At 41.7% G+C, this 17,720-nt stretch overlaps 2 protein-coding genes across 2 annotated transcripts in view; one reads left to right on the plus strand and one right to left on the minus strand.

Moving 5' to 3' along the window:
• The window catches only part of PPFIBP2 (PTPRF interacting protein, binding protein 2 (liprin beta 2)), a 47,262-nt gene extending 42,145 nt beyond the window's left edge, over positions 1–5,117 (plus strand). The window contains 7 exon segments of the mRNA XM_010021788.1: positions 111–199; positions 799–935; positions 1,606–1,729; positions 2,549–2,737; positions 3,179–3,349; positions 4,966–5,049; positions 5,052–5,117. Of these exon segments, the coding sequence (XP_010020090.1) occupies positions 111–199; positions 799–935; positions 1,606–1,729; positions 2,549–2,737; positions 3,179–3,349; positions 4,966–5,049; positions 5,052–5,117 (860 nt within the window).
• LOC104411386 (NADH-cytochrome b5 reductase 2) overlaps positions 1–17,252 on the minus strand; it is a gene marked incomplete at its 5' end in the record, with an annotated part of 19,492 nt that extends 2,240 nt beyond the window's left edge. Inside the window, 7 exons of the mRNA XM_010021789.1 lie at positions 9,279–9,480; positions 11,209–11,308; positions 12,120–12,205; positions 12,677–12,760; positions 14,462–14,591; positions 15,630–15,736; positions 17,180–17,252. Of these exons, the coding sequence (XP_010020091.1) occupies positions 9,308–9,480; positions 11,209–11,308; positions 12,120–12,205; positions 12,677–12,760; positions 14,462–14,591; positions 15,630–15,736; positions 17,180–17,252 (753 nt within the window). The remainder of the gene's footprint in view (positions 1–9,278; positions 9,481–11,208; positions 11,309–12,119; positions 12,206–12,676; positions 12,761–14,461; positions 14,592–15,629; positions 15,737–17,179) is intronic.
• Positions 17,253–17,720: the final 468 nt, after the last annotated feature.

A 17,720-nucleotide genomic window follows, 5' to 3' on the forward strand; every position in this document is an offset into this window, starting at 1 on the left:
AGGCTGACCTTTGGAAAGGTGAACAGGTAGAAGGAGATACCTGAACGCCTCAGGAAGGGGAGAAGGGCTTTGATCTGAATTTGGGTACATCATTGTTCCTCTATCTGCAGGATGGCTCGATGACATTGGTTTACCTCAGTACAAAGACCAGTTTCATGAAGCCAGAGTGGATGGGAGAATGTTGCAGTACTTAACTGTGGTAAGCTAAAATCCTTTTTCCTCCGTTTAACCAAATTTAACTTCAGAATGAGCAAAGAACTTTATAATTTTCCTTTGAGTGTGAGCAGTTAAGGAATTTTTTGCAAGCAGAAATAGTGCCAGTAGTAACCAACTCCTTTGCGTTGTCTCGTGCATAATTACTACTCCTAAGGTACATAAGTTACAGGCTATGTTACAGCTCACTTCCACGGACTGTCTTTCAGTGCCATGTAGCACACCATGATTAAAGGTAAAATGACTTATTTTACATGCAGCTTCAGGAGTTCATTGTTCTCCTCACCAAGTTAGCAACAATATTAAATAAACTAAAGATAAGCAGCAAGTCCAGTAACTGGTAGAGCTCCAGCCACATGAGCAGCAAACCATGCACTACACGTAGCCACTGTGTTTTCCTACAGCTGGATAATTCTTGTTAACAAACAAACAGCTAATTTAGTCATTTTTTTCATAGCACAGTTATCAGAAGTTCAGTTTTGTCTTTACATAAAACCACGCAGCAAGTTTGACATCTCTCTTCCTGGGGAAGGCTCCTATTTTGGTATGTATTCTGTGCCACTTAAAGGGCTCTCCCCTTCACAGAATGACCTTCTCTTTCTGAAAGTCACCAGTCAGCTGCATCACCTGAGTATTAAATGTGCCATTCATGTGCTGCACATCAATGGTTTCAACCCCCACTGTCTGCGCAGGAGACCAGTTGAGGAGGTAAGAAAGATTATGTTTAAATAAATTAAATCAAACAAGTACCTGATTCCAGCCAAAGGTGACAGACAGTCAGCAGTGTGCAGTGAGGCAGTAGAGTCGCCGCTCCTGGGGAGCTGCGCCTAAAGCAGTAGTTATGCTGCTTTCCAGCTCTGGAATGTAAAGTGTACTCACCAGTAATAAAAATCTACTCAGGCCTTAAGTGCTTGAGCCGCTTACGAGCTGGTCTTACACACTTCCCTTGAGAAATCATTCGCTTAGAAGTTAATTCAACTTCTGGGATAGTAATTTGGAATGTTTTTTCTTTGCCTCCTAATTTTTAACTCCCAAAGACTGAGGTTTTTGCCTTACCTCATGAGCCGAACTTACTCATTTTGTATTAAAACCTGACAGTAAGTCAGTATAACTTATTCATTTAGTATTAAAGCCTGACAATAAATACTGTTCTCAAAATGCTCCCTTTTTTACAGCTAGTATCTGTGGTCTCTACTGTTACACTACTTGATGCAGTCAATGTACGGGGTTTCACCTTGATCCAGAACAATACTTTAGAATCCAGGGAAGAAACACTGCTCTTTGAGGGAGAGGAGGAGCAACGGCTTTATCTGAACTGAGGGCAGATGTTGTGAATGTGCAGTGACAATACTGGCTGCAGTGTCGTCATGACCTCTGGTTTCTTCAACAGAGTAACGGCTCGCCTTCTGAAGTTGTTCAGTGGTCCAACCACAGAGTGATGGAATGGCTCAGATCCGTCGACCTGGCAGAATACGCACCGAACCTGCGAGGAAGCGGAGTGCACGGCGCCCTCATTGTGAGACTTCTCCACGTTTGCTCTAACGTTTTACTACACACCCACTGGCAACTGACAGACCGTAACATAGAACGTGTTTTGCCTGGTGTTTGTCCAGCCAGAGGGAACAGATGTGCCTGTGATACAACAGCACGATCTGGCCTTGTAAAGCGCCTGGTTGTATGATTCATGTATCTTAATTTTATAAAGGAAAGCTAAAATAAAAAGGAACTGCTAAACCAGGTTTTATAATGAAAGCTGAGCTGTGCATGAGTGTTTAACAGCGGTACATTAAAAACCAAACCAAACCCAAACTGTACCATGGGAAAGGTACTTAATAATAAGGCATCACAAGGTGTTTCTTGGAGGGGTTTTACTAGAATTCTGAGCCACAGCAAATGACTGCCCTGAACTCACAGAGGTCTTGCTGGCAGTCAGGAATGGGGATTTTTAATTCCAAATATCCAGAGCTGTTTGCAGCTTAATGAAGTCAGACTTCCGAAATACCCCGATTCTAGTGCTGTAGAATTTTTGCAAAAATGAAATAGAAAAACATGTGCTAAGATTCAGTTTATACTCTGAGTAGAGCACAAAACTCTGAAAACAAACTCATTCAATCCAAACAAATGGAAGGTTTGCTGATGAGGATAAATCCGATCAAGTTCTGCATCTCTTAGTGCCCACATTCGTGGATTTCCCATTCAAGCCCTAGTGAGTATCAAATCACAAGTGAGTTATAAAAGCTCAGCAATGAGACATTCCTCTGACAAGCACTGTAGTGGCTTCATATTGCAAATATTTAACCATGTAAAAACCCCTGTTCTGCCAATTTTTTAACAGCTTCTCGAGCCTCGCTTCAACGGCGACACGCTGGCGATGCTGCTGAATATTCCCCCTCAGAAGACGTTGCTGCGGCGGCACCTGACGACCAATTTCAACGTATTAATTGGAGCAGAGGCTCAACAAGAAAAGAGAGAAATAACGGAGTCCACAGCATACACACCTCTGACCACCACCGCCAAAGTCCGGGTATGTCCTGCTTTCAAAGGGGAGGTACTTGGGAAGTTCAGACATTACTCTCCCTGTCTTGTAGAGAAAATAAGGAACAAATGTGAGCAGGGAGAGGCCAGCGCTAACTCTACGCTAAAAGGAGTAGTGTTATATTTTCCTTAAGTCCAGATACTGAAGGATTTAATTTGTGTCTGTTTAAATCAGCTCCTGAAATAATCATGCAATCCCATCGGTCTCATTTACCTTCCATCTTTTCTTAGAAGGAACACTATCAAAATGTACTTGATATAAACTGTAACTCCTGCTTTGAAAACAAATTAATTTAATTTAGAATCTACTTACCTGGAGGACTAGGATATAACAGTAAATCAAAAAGAAGAGGGGTTTGAATGTTTAAAGGGCAACCTTATTTTTCTTATGTATAACTTACTGCGTTATAAAACTGTCTTCTTGTTTTAGCCAAAAAAACTTGGATTTTCACATTTTGGAAACTTAAGGAAAAAGAAATTTGATGAATCAACAGACTACATTTGTCCTATGGATACAAACCCAGGTGCTACAAATGGTTCTCAGAAGAACTACGGTGGATATAAAGGCCTTAGTCCCGTCACTGACAGGGAGCTGGATCAGGTGGGACAGCCAGACTGATGCCATTCTCATCTCATCTCATCCTCTCCATGCATTCCAAAGCTTGCAAATAACCAAATGTTAGCATGCAACGAAGTATTTGCTGCACCTGCATGAACTTACTGAGAAAATACTGGCTGTGGACACTAGAAAGAGTTCTGTACTAAGAATGTCAGGTTAATTTTTTTAATCAATATCATATAAACTCATCCATCTTCAAGCCCTTTTTCAGGTATAGGACACCTTTACACTATGAAGATCGATGTATTTTGACAATTAAGGTGGTGGTGGCAGGAAACAAGACTTGTACTTCTAGCTTGCTTAATCTCTATATGGCAAACTACTTTTTTCATGATCTTTATGGGTGTTTTTTAAATGTAATAAATTTATTTGGACTGATTTGTACAAAGCTATCAAGTTATATATTAAGTGACAACTGGATTATATATTTTTAATGGATGTTAATCAAAGAATCCAACTGAATTTTTCTTTCATTATGTACAGTGGGGAGTAGTTTTGCTTAGAAGGGTGTATGTGAAAACAAACAGTGCATCAGTAATGAACAAGATTATTAATAAACCCATCCTGAAATGATTCACTTCTGTTACGTAGTAGTGAACTTGTGCATGAAACTCTCCAGACATCACACAGACTAACGAGGAAGACTAAAACCCATCAAATTTTATCCAACTTTGCTGTTGTGTAAAGGGATGTAAACCCTGAAAAATGGAGCTCCTGGAGCCTTGTGTGAGCTTCAGCGACACACAAGAGCCAGACAGAGGCAGCTGGGGTGAACTGCCCCATCTCCAGTAGCGCCTGATGTGAGATAAAATCATTTTAAGCCTGATAAGAGAAGGGTCACAAAATTGAACAGACTAACCGTGAAGGTAATTTTTCATATGCATGGTTTACTGCATCTAACAAACATCTCATCACTTGTGTTCATTACCTAACCACTGTCTTTTTCCATATTAATTGGAAGCTTTACTTCAGTAAATGAAGTACTGTTCCTCAGCAGGGTCAGTACTGAATCCTGACTGTAACCGAGCATGGATGTGCACTTGCATAGTGAAGAGTTGCAAGTGACTGCAGTAACTTTGAGCCAAGAACTTACTTACACTAAGCAGTTGTTCAGGCAGTACCAAAATCCTAGATTTTCCTCTAGGAGCATGGTCTTTTAAGTGTGACTTCTGAGCATGCGGTCATGCAGGGAAATGTCAATGCCCTAGAACTGATGACAACCTTTTATCTCAGAGTAGGTGGGACTGTATCTTGAAGGACTCTTGCTTCTTGCCTGTCAAAGATACTACCAGAAGTATAATAAGTGTTACACCATCAGGAAAACATCACTCTATTGTCAGTATCAGTTAAGCTTTTTCTTTCCTTCTGTGAATTACAGTTCAAGTTTCATGGAATCAGTCTTTCCTAACCAGGATTCGCTCTTCCTACAGTTAAATGTGTTTCACATGCCTTTTAGCATGGAGGCTTTTTCATGAACATGCAGGAATCAGAACTTCTCACAACTTGACTTGTCCAGGCACAGATTCCTCCCAAAGATGCACATAGAGTGAATCAAATTGCACGTACTGATCTGAACTCATTCCTGAATACTTTTACAGATGGAACATTCAGAAGGAACAGTAATGCAAATAGGGGCTCTTTCTCAAGGCATAAGCCATCTTACGGTATGTACTAATTCCATTCGTCTTTTAAAGTAACAAATGTATTCTGCTGGAATTCAATGCAAGTAGGTCATTGCTGGTGGTGGTGAAGAGTAAGTTAACCTCTTATAGCCTGGTTGCACATTCACAGTCCAAACCTACTCTGCTTTTAGATTCCACTAAAAATTAAGTTCCCTTTAAGCCTGTGTTAAGTTTTCATGAACTCTTCTATCCCTTAACTCAATGACATACATCCCCTTAGCTGAAAACAATTCTCCAAAGGTTTTTAAGTAAGTAACCACCATCCAATGCCTCAGTCACAGCAGAGGTACAGACTAGAAAACCTATGTGAGGTAAAACTCAATGAAAAAACAAACCAACCCCAAACTACTACTAATTCCCGACTTAATTAATTAGCAGCTAATTAAAAGGTGGACTGAAAGGTATGATGAAGAATTATATAACATAGTGGAGTGCCATGTGACACAAGATCTCTGTGAGAGTCCCCTCAGGCAAATAATAGTTCATTTAAAGCTGCATTCAAGAAAGTCCTTTTAATTTGATGTGGCTCTAACCCCCTCTGTTGTGACTCTGATCTCACTGCAGGTGGATTTCCTTAACCACAGGCCTCTAAGCAAACATGCTTATTCATTCATACCTTGGTTTTTCAGACGATGTTAAGCCAAGATGAAATGCTGAATGACAGCAGATTTTTAACACCTACCTTTGAAGACTGGAGATGATGTTTCGGCGTGACCAAGAACACTACTAATACCTCATGCCTGTCCAGAGGGGTGGGCCAGGAGAAGCTTGATGCTGTTCACGGAAAAGCTTTACATCTTGTCTGCCAATTAGACTTACCACAGAGCATTTAATGCTGCCAACGTAGCAATGCCATACAGGTAACTCTCCTCCACGTGATTTTCTTTACTGCATAATGTGAAATAGGTGTTGAGAGAGAATACTCACAGCAGACTCTGGAAAGCTGAGGCTGGCACCACCCTTTTATTCAGTCATCTTTTACATGGTATGTTTACATACTGTATGAGAAAGATCTTCTGTCATTTTTTATTTTTATAATTAACTTGTAATGCAGGAATCATTAATTCCATGTTGTACCATGTGGACTCATCAGAGCTACCTAGACATTCAGATGGATGCTGGTGAGTGCTGGCTCACCAACTACTGCTGCAGCCCTGCCAGAGACTGTTTCCCATAAAAAGATTTTAATCTCTCACCCCTTTCATTAGCACATGTCCTGCCCTCTTTTTATCTAAGTAAGTAAGTGCAGTGTAGAAAGGGAAGAATGGAACATAATGGTATCCATCCAGGCCTTGCTCTTATCAGGATGACAACAAGATGGCACGTTCACAAATCTTGACCTAACTCAGATGCTGAACAGCTCCAGCAAGAAATGTAACTTTGAGGCTGCCAGAGAAACTGATGCACTCAAAAGCTGGTGCTGCATTTGACATGGTGGGTTTTTAACAGTGTGGTTTTCACATGTGCACTGAGATAGTCACTGTCAAGGAGAAATCTCAACATCTAATTAATGTAAACTGTAACTTTAAGAAAGGTGTTTGTTGCACTCCATAGGGTGAGTGCAACAGAATATCCAGCATGATCCATCCCCTGGCTTTACATGACAGTTCTTTAACTAGAACTACGGAATGGGCTCTGTCTGAACATGCATGTTTTGTCCAAAATGGCTAGTACTGACACACATGTGCAAGCATCAGGATGCGCATAAGCCTTCTGAACAGTCAGAATGGTTCAGACCACGTTTTCTGAGCCCCATACCTAACACAGTGGCTCTAAGGAAGACAGGAATGGTAATAAACCTATTTCTTAATTAAATGTCTGGCTGCAAAGAGTCCTGAGGACTGGAGATGACAGTAGAAACACTTTTGTAATGTCTGCATGACAACTAGAGATGTTGTAAACAGTAGAACTGAAAGTGAACAGCACTCTTTTCATTCCAGCTGCATCTGGAATTTCATAGAATACTTTGTTTAGCAATAGGAGACAAACATCATTGCTTTGGAAAGTGTAAAATGCCACTAAGGAGCATCAGGCAAGCACGATAATAAAATAAATAGTTGTTTCTTTAAACAGCTGACGAAAGAGAGCTGTTGCTATTCTACTGAGCTAGGCAGGACTGCAGCACTGTGAAAGAGGAAAACACAGCTTCTCAGTACTTACTTGAGGGGCTGTTTGCAGGTGAAGGTGTCTCCTTCACAGCAGCAGTTACTCGCGGCATCAGCTGACATGTGCCTTTTGTATATTAATAAGGAATTAACAAGTTGTCTTAGTTAACAGGGAAATGCCAGAAAAGAAATTGGCTCAATTGTGAAGACCTAGTAAGTATATAGGTGGTTTGCATTACTCTTTCTCCTGAAGGGTGTTGGTTTACACATTAATATAGCCCGAGGGTTGCCACAACACTCCCAGGTAAAGGGGAAATATCTGGTACTGTCCCAGGTATGCAGCAAGGGCTCTTCCAGAGCTGTCAGTGGCACTTTTTAAAGGTGACCTATTCTGCTCCTCACTCTCTGGACCTCTCATGAGAGGCCCTGCATGGTATAGTCAGATTTTAGAAGCTAAACACATGATTTTATTGTCCCAAATGGTAAAACCAAAGCAAATTATTTTTCAATCAATCACTTGAACAATGAAAATATTGGAAAATTCAAAGGAACAAGAAATCGGTCTACACATCAGCCAACTAAAAATGCTTAATAAAAGGAATTAAATGTACCAGTCCAGTACACCTCCCAGCTGGCACTGCAATCAACACTAGTGACCATGTGCCACGGGCATTTGAAATACTTTGCTGGGCTAACTAGCCAGCAGACTTATTACAGCACTACAGCTAAAGTAAGCTGCTCTAACACAGGCAGCTCTAGTATCATTGGGATGTTCCAAGCAGATTTTCTGTTTTCTTCTGATGATGATGTATTTATAACTGAACGTGGTGTTGTGCTAACTTGGCTGTGAATAGTCAGTCTACAAAGTTATTGGTATTAAAATATGTATCTCGTAAGAAATCCTAACTAACTAGCATAACACTGGCATAAATGCTTATTTTTTTGACTGTTACGAATAAATGCTGAATGTTCCTCCATCTCTTGCTGACTGTGGAATGATTCTAACAGAAATACACGTGCTTGATCTCTTATCTGGGACAGAATCAACAGCGTGAAACCCTGTGCCTGTCTTTGCATTACTGCTACAAACGTAACGGATAAAGGGGTTTGTACTTCAAAACCTTTTGGTTTTAGATTCCTTTTGTTTTGCTTCAGATTAATAAAAATATTGGGTAAGCATATTCATTAGCACCTGAAATCAAAAGTCTTCTGACTCAGAGATTTGTCAGACCCTAAAACTACTGTAGGATTAACTAATTCCTGGAAACGAACATGCAGTACAGTACTTCAAGAACTGAAGGCTAAGAATTAAATGCTGTGTATGTGGTAAAAACACTAAGATGAGGCATTATCCAAGTATGACATCACCTCAGCATAACTTACAATAGGAAGTAAGAAACCCTGTTTTCTCGTACGCAAAGGAGATTTCTGAAGCTGCCAAGAGCAAGCCCTGCACATCAGGAATGACATTCAAATGGGTAGTTATCTCCGTGTATGCAGCCCAGAACTTCTCCATGCATTTGGCAGTGATTTAGCTAAGGTTGTTAGAAGGCAGCGTGAAATTATGTAAAGTTCCCAAATAAATTTCACACTAGTGAGAATTTCTGTTACAATAATAAGCAATTTGCATGTTGCCCAAATTCTATTCACTTTTTCAATAGCATAGTCCCTGTTATTTCAGTTTGTTAGTCCTGGGAAAGGGTGTAAAACAGCACGAAAAAGACAAAGGGGAGGAAAAAAAAAAGACTGTTCTTTGTACTATCCTCCCCAGGATTCCCTGAATTAATTACCTACAGAGCACAGTCAAGTAATACCAGTCCTGCTTTACAGCCCTCTCCCAAATTCCATACCCCTGTTAACAAACAAGTGGTTTTATCTCTGTCCTACCTCTCCAATTACTCTTGTTTTGTTTCTCAGAATTAACATTTCACACTATCTTAAGAGGTTAGTCTAAGTTACCTCCACGCAATTCAAGATGATCTCTCAACTTAGTATCAACATATGCAAAGGTAATTGTGAAGTTAGTTATAAACCACAGGACTTCTATTAAGTTGTTAAAAACCACACACACAATAGTACGACACAGTTACATACCAGTTATCCCTGTAGGAAAACACACAGTACTTAGGAAAAGCTATCAGGTGACATCAGTGTTAATAAGAAAATGTAGAGCTCTTGGGATAGCCAAGCTTGTCCAGGTTGGGCTGGCAAGCAAACTGAATCATGGGTGGTGGCCCACACAGGAGAACCAGTGTATCGCTGCCGGGGGGAGGGAGGTGGCTTTGGATCATCTCTGCAGTGATGAAGCCAGAACTGTACTTCCAATCTGAAACAAGGAAATTAAACTGTTAATTTGACTCTCTGAACAGTCTGAAGCCTGTTAAACTGTCTGTGTCAGACTCACAAAGTAGCTGAAGAAGCAGTGAAGTTAAGCCACCATCACTGCAAGCCAGTCTCTCACTGAGCTCAAACCTAGTGGTCCCCTTCCACAGGAACAAGCACATGGGTACGAAGGATCTCCTTATAAGACATGGAAGTTGTGAATATATGATAGATTTAAAAGCAATTAGCAGGTAGGAATAAACAGGAGGAGTAAATTAGCTTTTCCAGTGAAGAGAGGTCACCCAGGGGCAGTTGTGCAGGGAGACAGATTGAGAGCTGTGCCATCCAACACATGAAAAAATACAAAAGTGGAAAAAGGATCGAGTGATGAGGTGACAAAGTTTGATGATGACAAAAGTTCTGCCGTGTAAAGGGCTAAGAGGAAAGAATGCTAAATGATTGTAAGCACTAATATTATTGAATGCATCTGCCATTCAAAGTGAGCCAAGTAGGAAAAATAATCCTACCTTCACATATAAAAGTACGTGCTTTAAGATCATTTATCAGGAGAAAGACACTGGGGTTATGAAAACAGCAGCAGTCAAAAGGCATGTAAAATGTTACAGAGTACCAGGAGAGGGAAAGTCAAAATCAAGTTTGCCTGCATCTTGATTGCCACTGTTCGGTTATGAGCTGCTCTGCTTAAAAAGGGACACAGCAGAGCTGGGAAAGGTTGTGAGTAAAGGATGAGCAAAGGCACGTAATCACTGCTGCTTGCACTGCAGCAACTGTCAGTGCAGAAGAGATGGGGCAGCTATTGACAGATATCTGTAAAACCAGTAATGTGGGGACACTTGGTAGGCACCTATTCATACCGACTTCCAACACATGAATTAGGAGGCAAATGCAAACCAGAGGATGTCATTCTTCACACAAAAGTGCTAATCCTGTGGAACCACTAACAGACTGCCAAAAAGCTCACGTGGGCTCCAAAGGAGACACGCTAAGTTCCTACGGAAGTAGTCCACTGAGGGTTACTGTATCTGTAGTTGGCTCAGAACTGAGAAATATTAAAGACTGGAAAAGTATCAAGGCCTTCTCTGGCCTTCTACTCATGGCTGTTGCTGACATCAGGCACAGAACTTCAGTCTGACTCAGTTTGGCTCTTACATTTGTTAAATAAAAGCTCAGATCACTTGCCAGATCAGCAAACATGACCACCCCAGTTTCAGAGCAGATTCAGTGAATTCAGCCCCTCTCTCTCCATTTCTAACTCAGTGCCACACCAGCACACAGTTAAGGCTTTTATCTATACACACGGCAGTTCTGTTTTTCCAGAATCTAACCCAGAGCTGCTGCAAAACAAATATGTGCCTGTACTATTTACAGGTATTAAGCAATGCCATCAGAATGCTGATGTAACCTGATTGGAAAAGTAGGGCTGTAACTTTTACTGAAAAGTCTCCAAAACTGGCACATCCCAAAATACCTCAAAAGAGCCACAGCATAACATGTCTGACCCAAGAGGAGTTAATTTCATTTCACGCTTTCTAAGGCCCACCTGGTTTAGATTACTATTCAAAAGAGGTGTTGTGGTAAGACTTCTTTCTGAGGGGCATCTTTGTCATTTAAAAGGGTAAGACAGGAAGACTCAGTATTATACTAACGGCTGCTCGAACAGAAGTGGAACAGTGACCAGCAAACGCACTTCCAGTGGGTACCAACAGCTTACCTTGTGGAGGTCGGTCCAGTGTGTACCAAAGCGTGAGCTGATCAGGATGCCTCTTAGCAATGTCTTCTAGCTCAGCTCTCAGTAATATATCCTTTTCTGTCTGCAAAATGAGACTGCAGTTTAGTTTCAACCCATCTCAAGGTGCCCTCATCTGGTATTCAACAAGACACATGCAGTAATAACTCATTCAAACAAAAAAGAGGTGGGGTTTTTTTCCCCCTCTTACACAATAGCTATTACCATTAAAGGTTTATGTAAATTCAGATTAAGAACAACTATGAGACTTAATAGCCACCTAAACACTGAAGATGGCAATTTTAACAACTTTTAAATCCAGGCTAAAATCACAATTAGCTGAATTTGCCTCTGACCCTGGCAAACGTGGCCCTGCACCAGCAGGTTTACTGCAGAAACAGACTAACTGAACAAAATCTTCCTTGAAATCAGCAAAGGAGTAAAATGAGTAGAGGGATCAGGATCTGTTCACACTATTTATTCTCTAATACAGGAATTAGGGAGCACAAGTGAAACTATAAGGAGCCATCTTCAAAACAAATAAAAGATGATCATGGGAACTATGACAGCACCACACAAGTATTTATAAAGGGACTTACAGATCTTCTTTTTGTTCAGTTTATCCTTAAATTGTTTTACGCCACGACATTATATTAAGATCTTAAATAATAACCATCTCCTGCTCCTCCCTGTGCTGACCATTTTTACATGTGCTATCTCAGATAGTGTTTTCTCATAAACGGTTGGGTGAAATTCACAAACCCAAGGACATGGAATAGCATGAAACACACAAAGCAGAATTTTCTCCAGGGGTCAATGTCCATCCCTTTAGAAAGCTCAGAGGCCAGCAAAGACGGTAGGCCATCAAAGACAAACAGATGAGTCAGTACACTCGCCTGATTAGCAAAAAGAAGATAACATTTGGTGGAGTCCTTGGGATCACTTGTGATACGACGAATCAGCTGCAACATTGGAGTTATTCCTGTTAAAAACCAGAGTGGTTAAGAAATGGGTACTTCTTTTTCTGTGGCTGCGGTTTTGGTATTAAAGCTGCCTTCCCTCTGTCTTCAGCGGAGGCTTAGTTTGCACGGGCACAAATGCAGAGCCTGGGGGTTTCTATTATAACAACCAACCCACCCCAACCCACAGTACTTCCTATCTGAGGCTTTCCTCTTCAGCATTCTCTATCACATACAGCCATTTTGCCTCCAAGACATTCTCCTAAAACATTTTTTGTCATTGAGACCGAAGCTCAGAGAGACAGTGACTTCTCTGAGGTCCCACAGTAAATCGGGATTAAAACTCCAAAGTTTCTAGCTCCCAGGACTGAGCTCAAGCCACTGGAAAGCCTCAGGATTGCCAGGAAAAGAAATACACGTAGAAGCGCTCTCACACATATCCATAAACATATCTTCGCTCTCTAGACATTCCATAGGATGTGAATAGTTTTTACCTGTTCCTCCAGCTATCATCCCAAGATGTTTTGCAAACTTCTTCTCTGCTTCAGACTTCTTATGAGGCTTGATAAGAAAGGTACCTAGAAAAAAATATTCAAAACCTATAGGTATATTCACTCCAAAACAAATATGGATACAAATTCCACGGGAATTAATTACTACAGACTAGCAATTAGGACAGATCTTTTGGAAATGCTGAATGGACTCACCACAGCAGTGAGCACAAAGAGTGAACGCCTCTTTGTCTCTATAAACTCCGATCTTTGACCAACTGATTTACTCCTTCCCTGCCACCCAACACCATTCATAATAAACTTGAGAATTCCCACATAGAATCATAGAATGGTTTGGGTTGGAAAGGACCTTAAGATCATCTAGTTCCAACCCCCCTGCCATGGGCAGGGACACCTCACAATAGACCAGGTCACCCAAAGCCCCGTCCAACCTGGCCTTGAACACTGCCAGGGATGGAGCATTCACCACCTCTCTGAGCAACCACCCTCACAGTAAAGAGCTTCTTCCTTATACTTAAACTGAACTTCCCCTGTTTAAGTGTAAACCCATTCCCCCTTGTCCTATCACTACAGACCCTGATGAAGAGTCCCACATAACTGCCTAGAACACAACCTGGCAACTGTGAATGTTGGTGGTAGCTAAAGGTAACCACAGCCCCTACTACAGAGAAACAGGTTTCTTAGGACATCTACATCATCCTCACTTGCACCATGGATCTAGCCATTTGCGTGTCCACACTCAATGGAGTTGTAATTAAAACAGCATCCAGCAGGAACCCCTGCAAAGATTAGTATTTTACTTCTGTAATTCATTTGCAGTCACTGAGATCCCCATGACACCTGCAGTCAGCTGGGTGACTTCTCCTGCTATCCTGTGATGAGAAGACCTTCGCCACTGCTGCTCTACACCTGGGTACGCCGTTGCTATCACAGAATTGTAACTGAATTAATCTCCAAGGACCAAGCCAAATGAAAAGCCTGTGAAAAGCATTCTATACGAAGAGCATTGACATATTTCAGTCTTAAGAGATAAGTAACTAGTAAGAAGCTTTGCTAGCTACTACTTTTTATAGCAGCCAAAACAGAGCAGAAAGGAATGTTTGCAAAATATGCATCACTCATTTCCTGAGGTATAACAAATTCATCAGTATATTATTCATCATGAAAGGTCACAATCCAGAGAAGCACTGAGCACTTATCCCCCTGAAGTAAGAGTTAAGTGCACAGTCCCTTTCAGCCAACATCAGTGCAAAATCTTCCACTTGCATCTTGAAAGAGGATTACTTCTCTGAACTCATTTCCTCACAGTCAACAGGTTTAATCATGAGATGGAGTTGGCTCTCGGACAGCAGGTTCTTCAGTTACAACACTGAGACTCTCAGAGGGCGTTTTAAGCTACAGCCTCCCTTAGTTAAGAAGCATCTGGAACATCTCCCTCCATACGTATAGCTGAGGTATTATTTCCAGTGCAGCCTTCTCAGTAATATAATGCAATAGTGGTTTCTTGAGATGATACAGTGCCAGGAGCGAGACAATAACCAGCTACTCCTCACACAAAGTAAACACAAAGTACTCCTTTCCCATCATATCAACTCTGATGGGCTATGATCAAGACCAGGAAAGGTGGATTTTCAATTTTACACTTAAAAAATCCCAAAAAAACAACCAACAAACATTCGCTACAAAGTTATCAAGTTTTAAAAACACTTCTGAAAACAACCACCACAAGTTCCTCCATTTCGCTTTCCCACCTTCATGTCACAGTACCTGCCCCCTTATAGACAAGGAGCCCATTTGGCCCTCTGAAATCAATAATATCTCCAATCTTCATGTCATTGAGGTACTGGGACATCTTCCCACCTTCTGGAAACTTGGGATGCACATTTTTGTGGTAGACCTGTAAAAGCAATAATTTGCATGATATCACCCACTACCTTTTCTGCAGACAGTATTACAGACTGTGGCACACAAAACTGCAGGTCTGAAATTTGGCATCTGAGAGAGAAATTGAGAGACAATTCTTTGTTCCCAGTTACCTGTTGTGCCTTGCAACAGGAAGCACCCAAAATAAGTAAAATGCTCCGTCAGACACATGGACATGTGTCTGCTCTCTGCTAACAGCCAGGCTAACAGGAATAGTGGCAGCCAGATTACGTACTGGTGCCCTCACTTCACTCTCTCTCCAGCAAGAACCTTATGTCACCACAATTTTGTAATCACTCCTGAAAACAGCAGCATTGTTGCATCTTTTCTGTTCAAGGCTTTCCCAGGGACTTCAGCCACATGATAACTTTTTCACCTTTCAAAGCACGTAATAAGTATTAAGTAGTTAGTAACAATTCACCATACTTGAAGAACACAGCATGCAAAAAACCCCCAGATTTTTGCCTAAAGGCAAACTCTGTCATAGAAAAGGACTTAAGAGAATGCAGAGGTCCTGGGAGCAAACCATCCTGCATCCCCCAGCTTACACGATTTTCCTTGATTCTGTATCCTATTTTCTTAATCAATAAACGCATTAGCAACAGCTTCTGACACTTACAGAAATATAATTGCAATCTCTCAAGCATCACCAAAAATTGCAGTTCTTACTGATTTGTTTTCTGCTTCCAGCTAGTAGCAGCATAGGCACCTCAAGCAAGAGCGACTGCTACTCGTGCATAGCCAGTTAAAAGACACGAGGCAGGTTCCTGCAGTACTGCCAAGGAAGTGACTCCCTTCTCCATCTACCCCCCCTCTGCTGTGTCCCAGTGACATACAGCAGATACACAGGATACAACCTACTAGTCAAGGATAATGTGAAATGAGTTATCTGCCATGCAGTCACCCTATTTGAAAGGCAATTATCGAGACAAACTCTATACTTCCCTAAAATGGAGTAATTCCCTTCCTTCCAGTTAGCAATTTATCTAAATTAAAGGAAACCAAAATTTACCTTTATAATTAAATCAACATAACCTTTTGCCTCATCACTGGAAACTGGGGTATAGGCTCGAATCACCAGATTACCATCAATTTTTGCAGAAAGGTAAACATGTTGGCCTGGGGAGAGAGAATTACAATCTCATTATTTGTTTTTTCATCCCAGGAGTAAGTATTATGGTTTAACAGCAGCAGCTCTCAGAGCAAACTTCCCAGAGATTCTGCACCAAGACATCATGAACAAAGCCTTGGGCCATATTCCTTCTCCATAACTCCCCCCTCCGTAATGCTGCAGCTTCCACAGCATTGGCCGCTCCTGTCCACAGAGAGCTTTTTGCCCAACCGAACGCTCCAAGAGGCAGACTCTAAAAGGCACCCTTTTAATCTGCTGATTAAAAGAACTGGAACTCCTTGCCAAGAGTGGTCTCCTCAGCCAGACAGCACTGATCTAGAGAGGTGTATGGAAAAACAAAAGCAGGAACAGTGCTGGCAGAAAACACGTTTATTTTTAGCCAAATGATCCTGGTGAAAAAGCAGAAGGCAGGAATCGCCCAGAAAGTGATCTGGTACACACAGTTTCAGGATCTTACTCCTAAATTCTTAAGAAGAGAGTCTGGATAAACACAAGCACTACAGGGCACTTCTCAATTTGTTTACTGTTTGTGTAGCACGGACAGTTCAGTTACACTTTCCCATACAATCCAGACATGGATTTGGAGAAAGCCTGCTGCCCTTGCCAGGCAGGATGCAAGGCTGTGCTTACAGCGTGGCATGGACAAACACTGACAAACACGGATCACGGGAAACTCTGAAGCACAGTACAAACCAAACAGGACTACATCTGCCCCATGTGCAGATCAGAAAGGGAGACTTTCCCCTGCACAAACTACTGCCAAGTCAAGGTCCCAGGTTCAATGTTCCAGTTTTACAGGGTATGGGAAAGACGACTGCCAGTCCTAGTCTGAAATGAACTTTGTGCTGCAGAAAGCAAGAGGAAGCTGTACGCATGCATATGGAAACCAAAGGTAAGTGCACGCACAGAAAAGCTTCTGAGTATTTCAGCACCTTCTGTGTAGAGTAGTTGTACTTTCCCCTTTGTTCTGCACAGAACAGTTACAAGCTTCCAGACAGAAGAGGTGTTCTCATTCTCATCTACAAGTACAACTATATTTGCCAGAAGCCTGAAGGCAGTCACCAATAAACTGAGGGTACCAGATGGAAGTAGAATGCAAAAAAGAAATCAGAAAGGACTTGGACAGATACCATTCTTGCTTATATCCTGACTGGTGACGAACTCCATCACACCCAGTTCAGTTTCGCTGCTCTTGTTCCAAACTACACCACACAATTCCACACAAGCAGAACAAAGAACACACAAAAGATCAGAAACACAACCCCTTGGGGAAACTGGCATTTCTCTCTGACACAGCAGCATTCAGATGCACCTTTTAACTCCTTGCTTTGCTGAATTTTAATTTTCTGAACAGTCAAAACTCCTAGTACAAGTACAGTTATAACTCCTAAACCCAAAAACGTGTGTATTGAAGTGTTTTCAGTACTTACCTACAGGCAAACCTAATCTGTGATCTGGAGAAGGCAGCCCAAATCGGAATTTCTTAGTATCGTGACTAATTTCCTAAAGAGCCAAACAAGTGAAATCAGAGTGAGATCAACATCACCACTGCTTTGAACTTCCAACTCTATTCAACATGATAAGCTTTGGTAAGCCTGTTCTTGATTAGCATGCAAGCCAAATACTAGGAAGGGAAGCAGAAATGGCTTTGTAAAATTAGGTTTAAATAGATCAGGAGTTTTAGAAGCAGCCTTTTCCTCTTTAATTCCACAAGGAGTGTCCTCCTGCCTGCACAATCCCTACACAGCCTCTAATGAAAATCTGGAAACCATCCATCACCCAAGGGCAGCGAGCACATTTCATCATCCGCGGCCAAGGAGGAGGCAAGTCACAGCGCGCCTCGACACCGGCTGTCAGCGTTACCTCCTGCTGATGGAGCGGGGCAGGAACGGAGGGAGAAACACCGCTCCAAAGCAGGACTTAGAGAGACACAAGTCTGCTCCTCCTTCCACACAACTCTAACGCCCTCCA

This window comes from Nestor notabilis, unplaced genomic scaffold, assembly GCF_000696875.1.
Source record: "Nestor notabilis isolate BGI_N333 unplaced genomic scaffold, ASM69687v1 scaffold6919, whole genome shotgun sequence".
Taxonomy (NCBI): Eukaryota; Metazoa; Chordata; class Aves; order Psittaciformes; family Psittacidae; genus Nestor; species Nestor notabilis.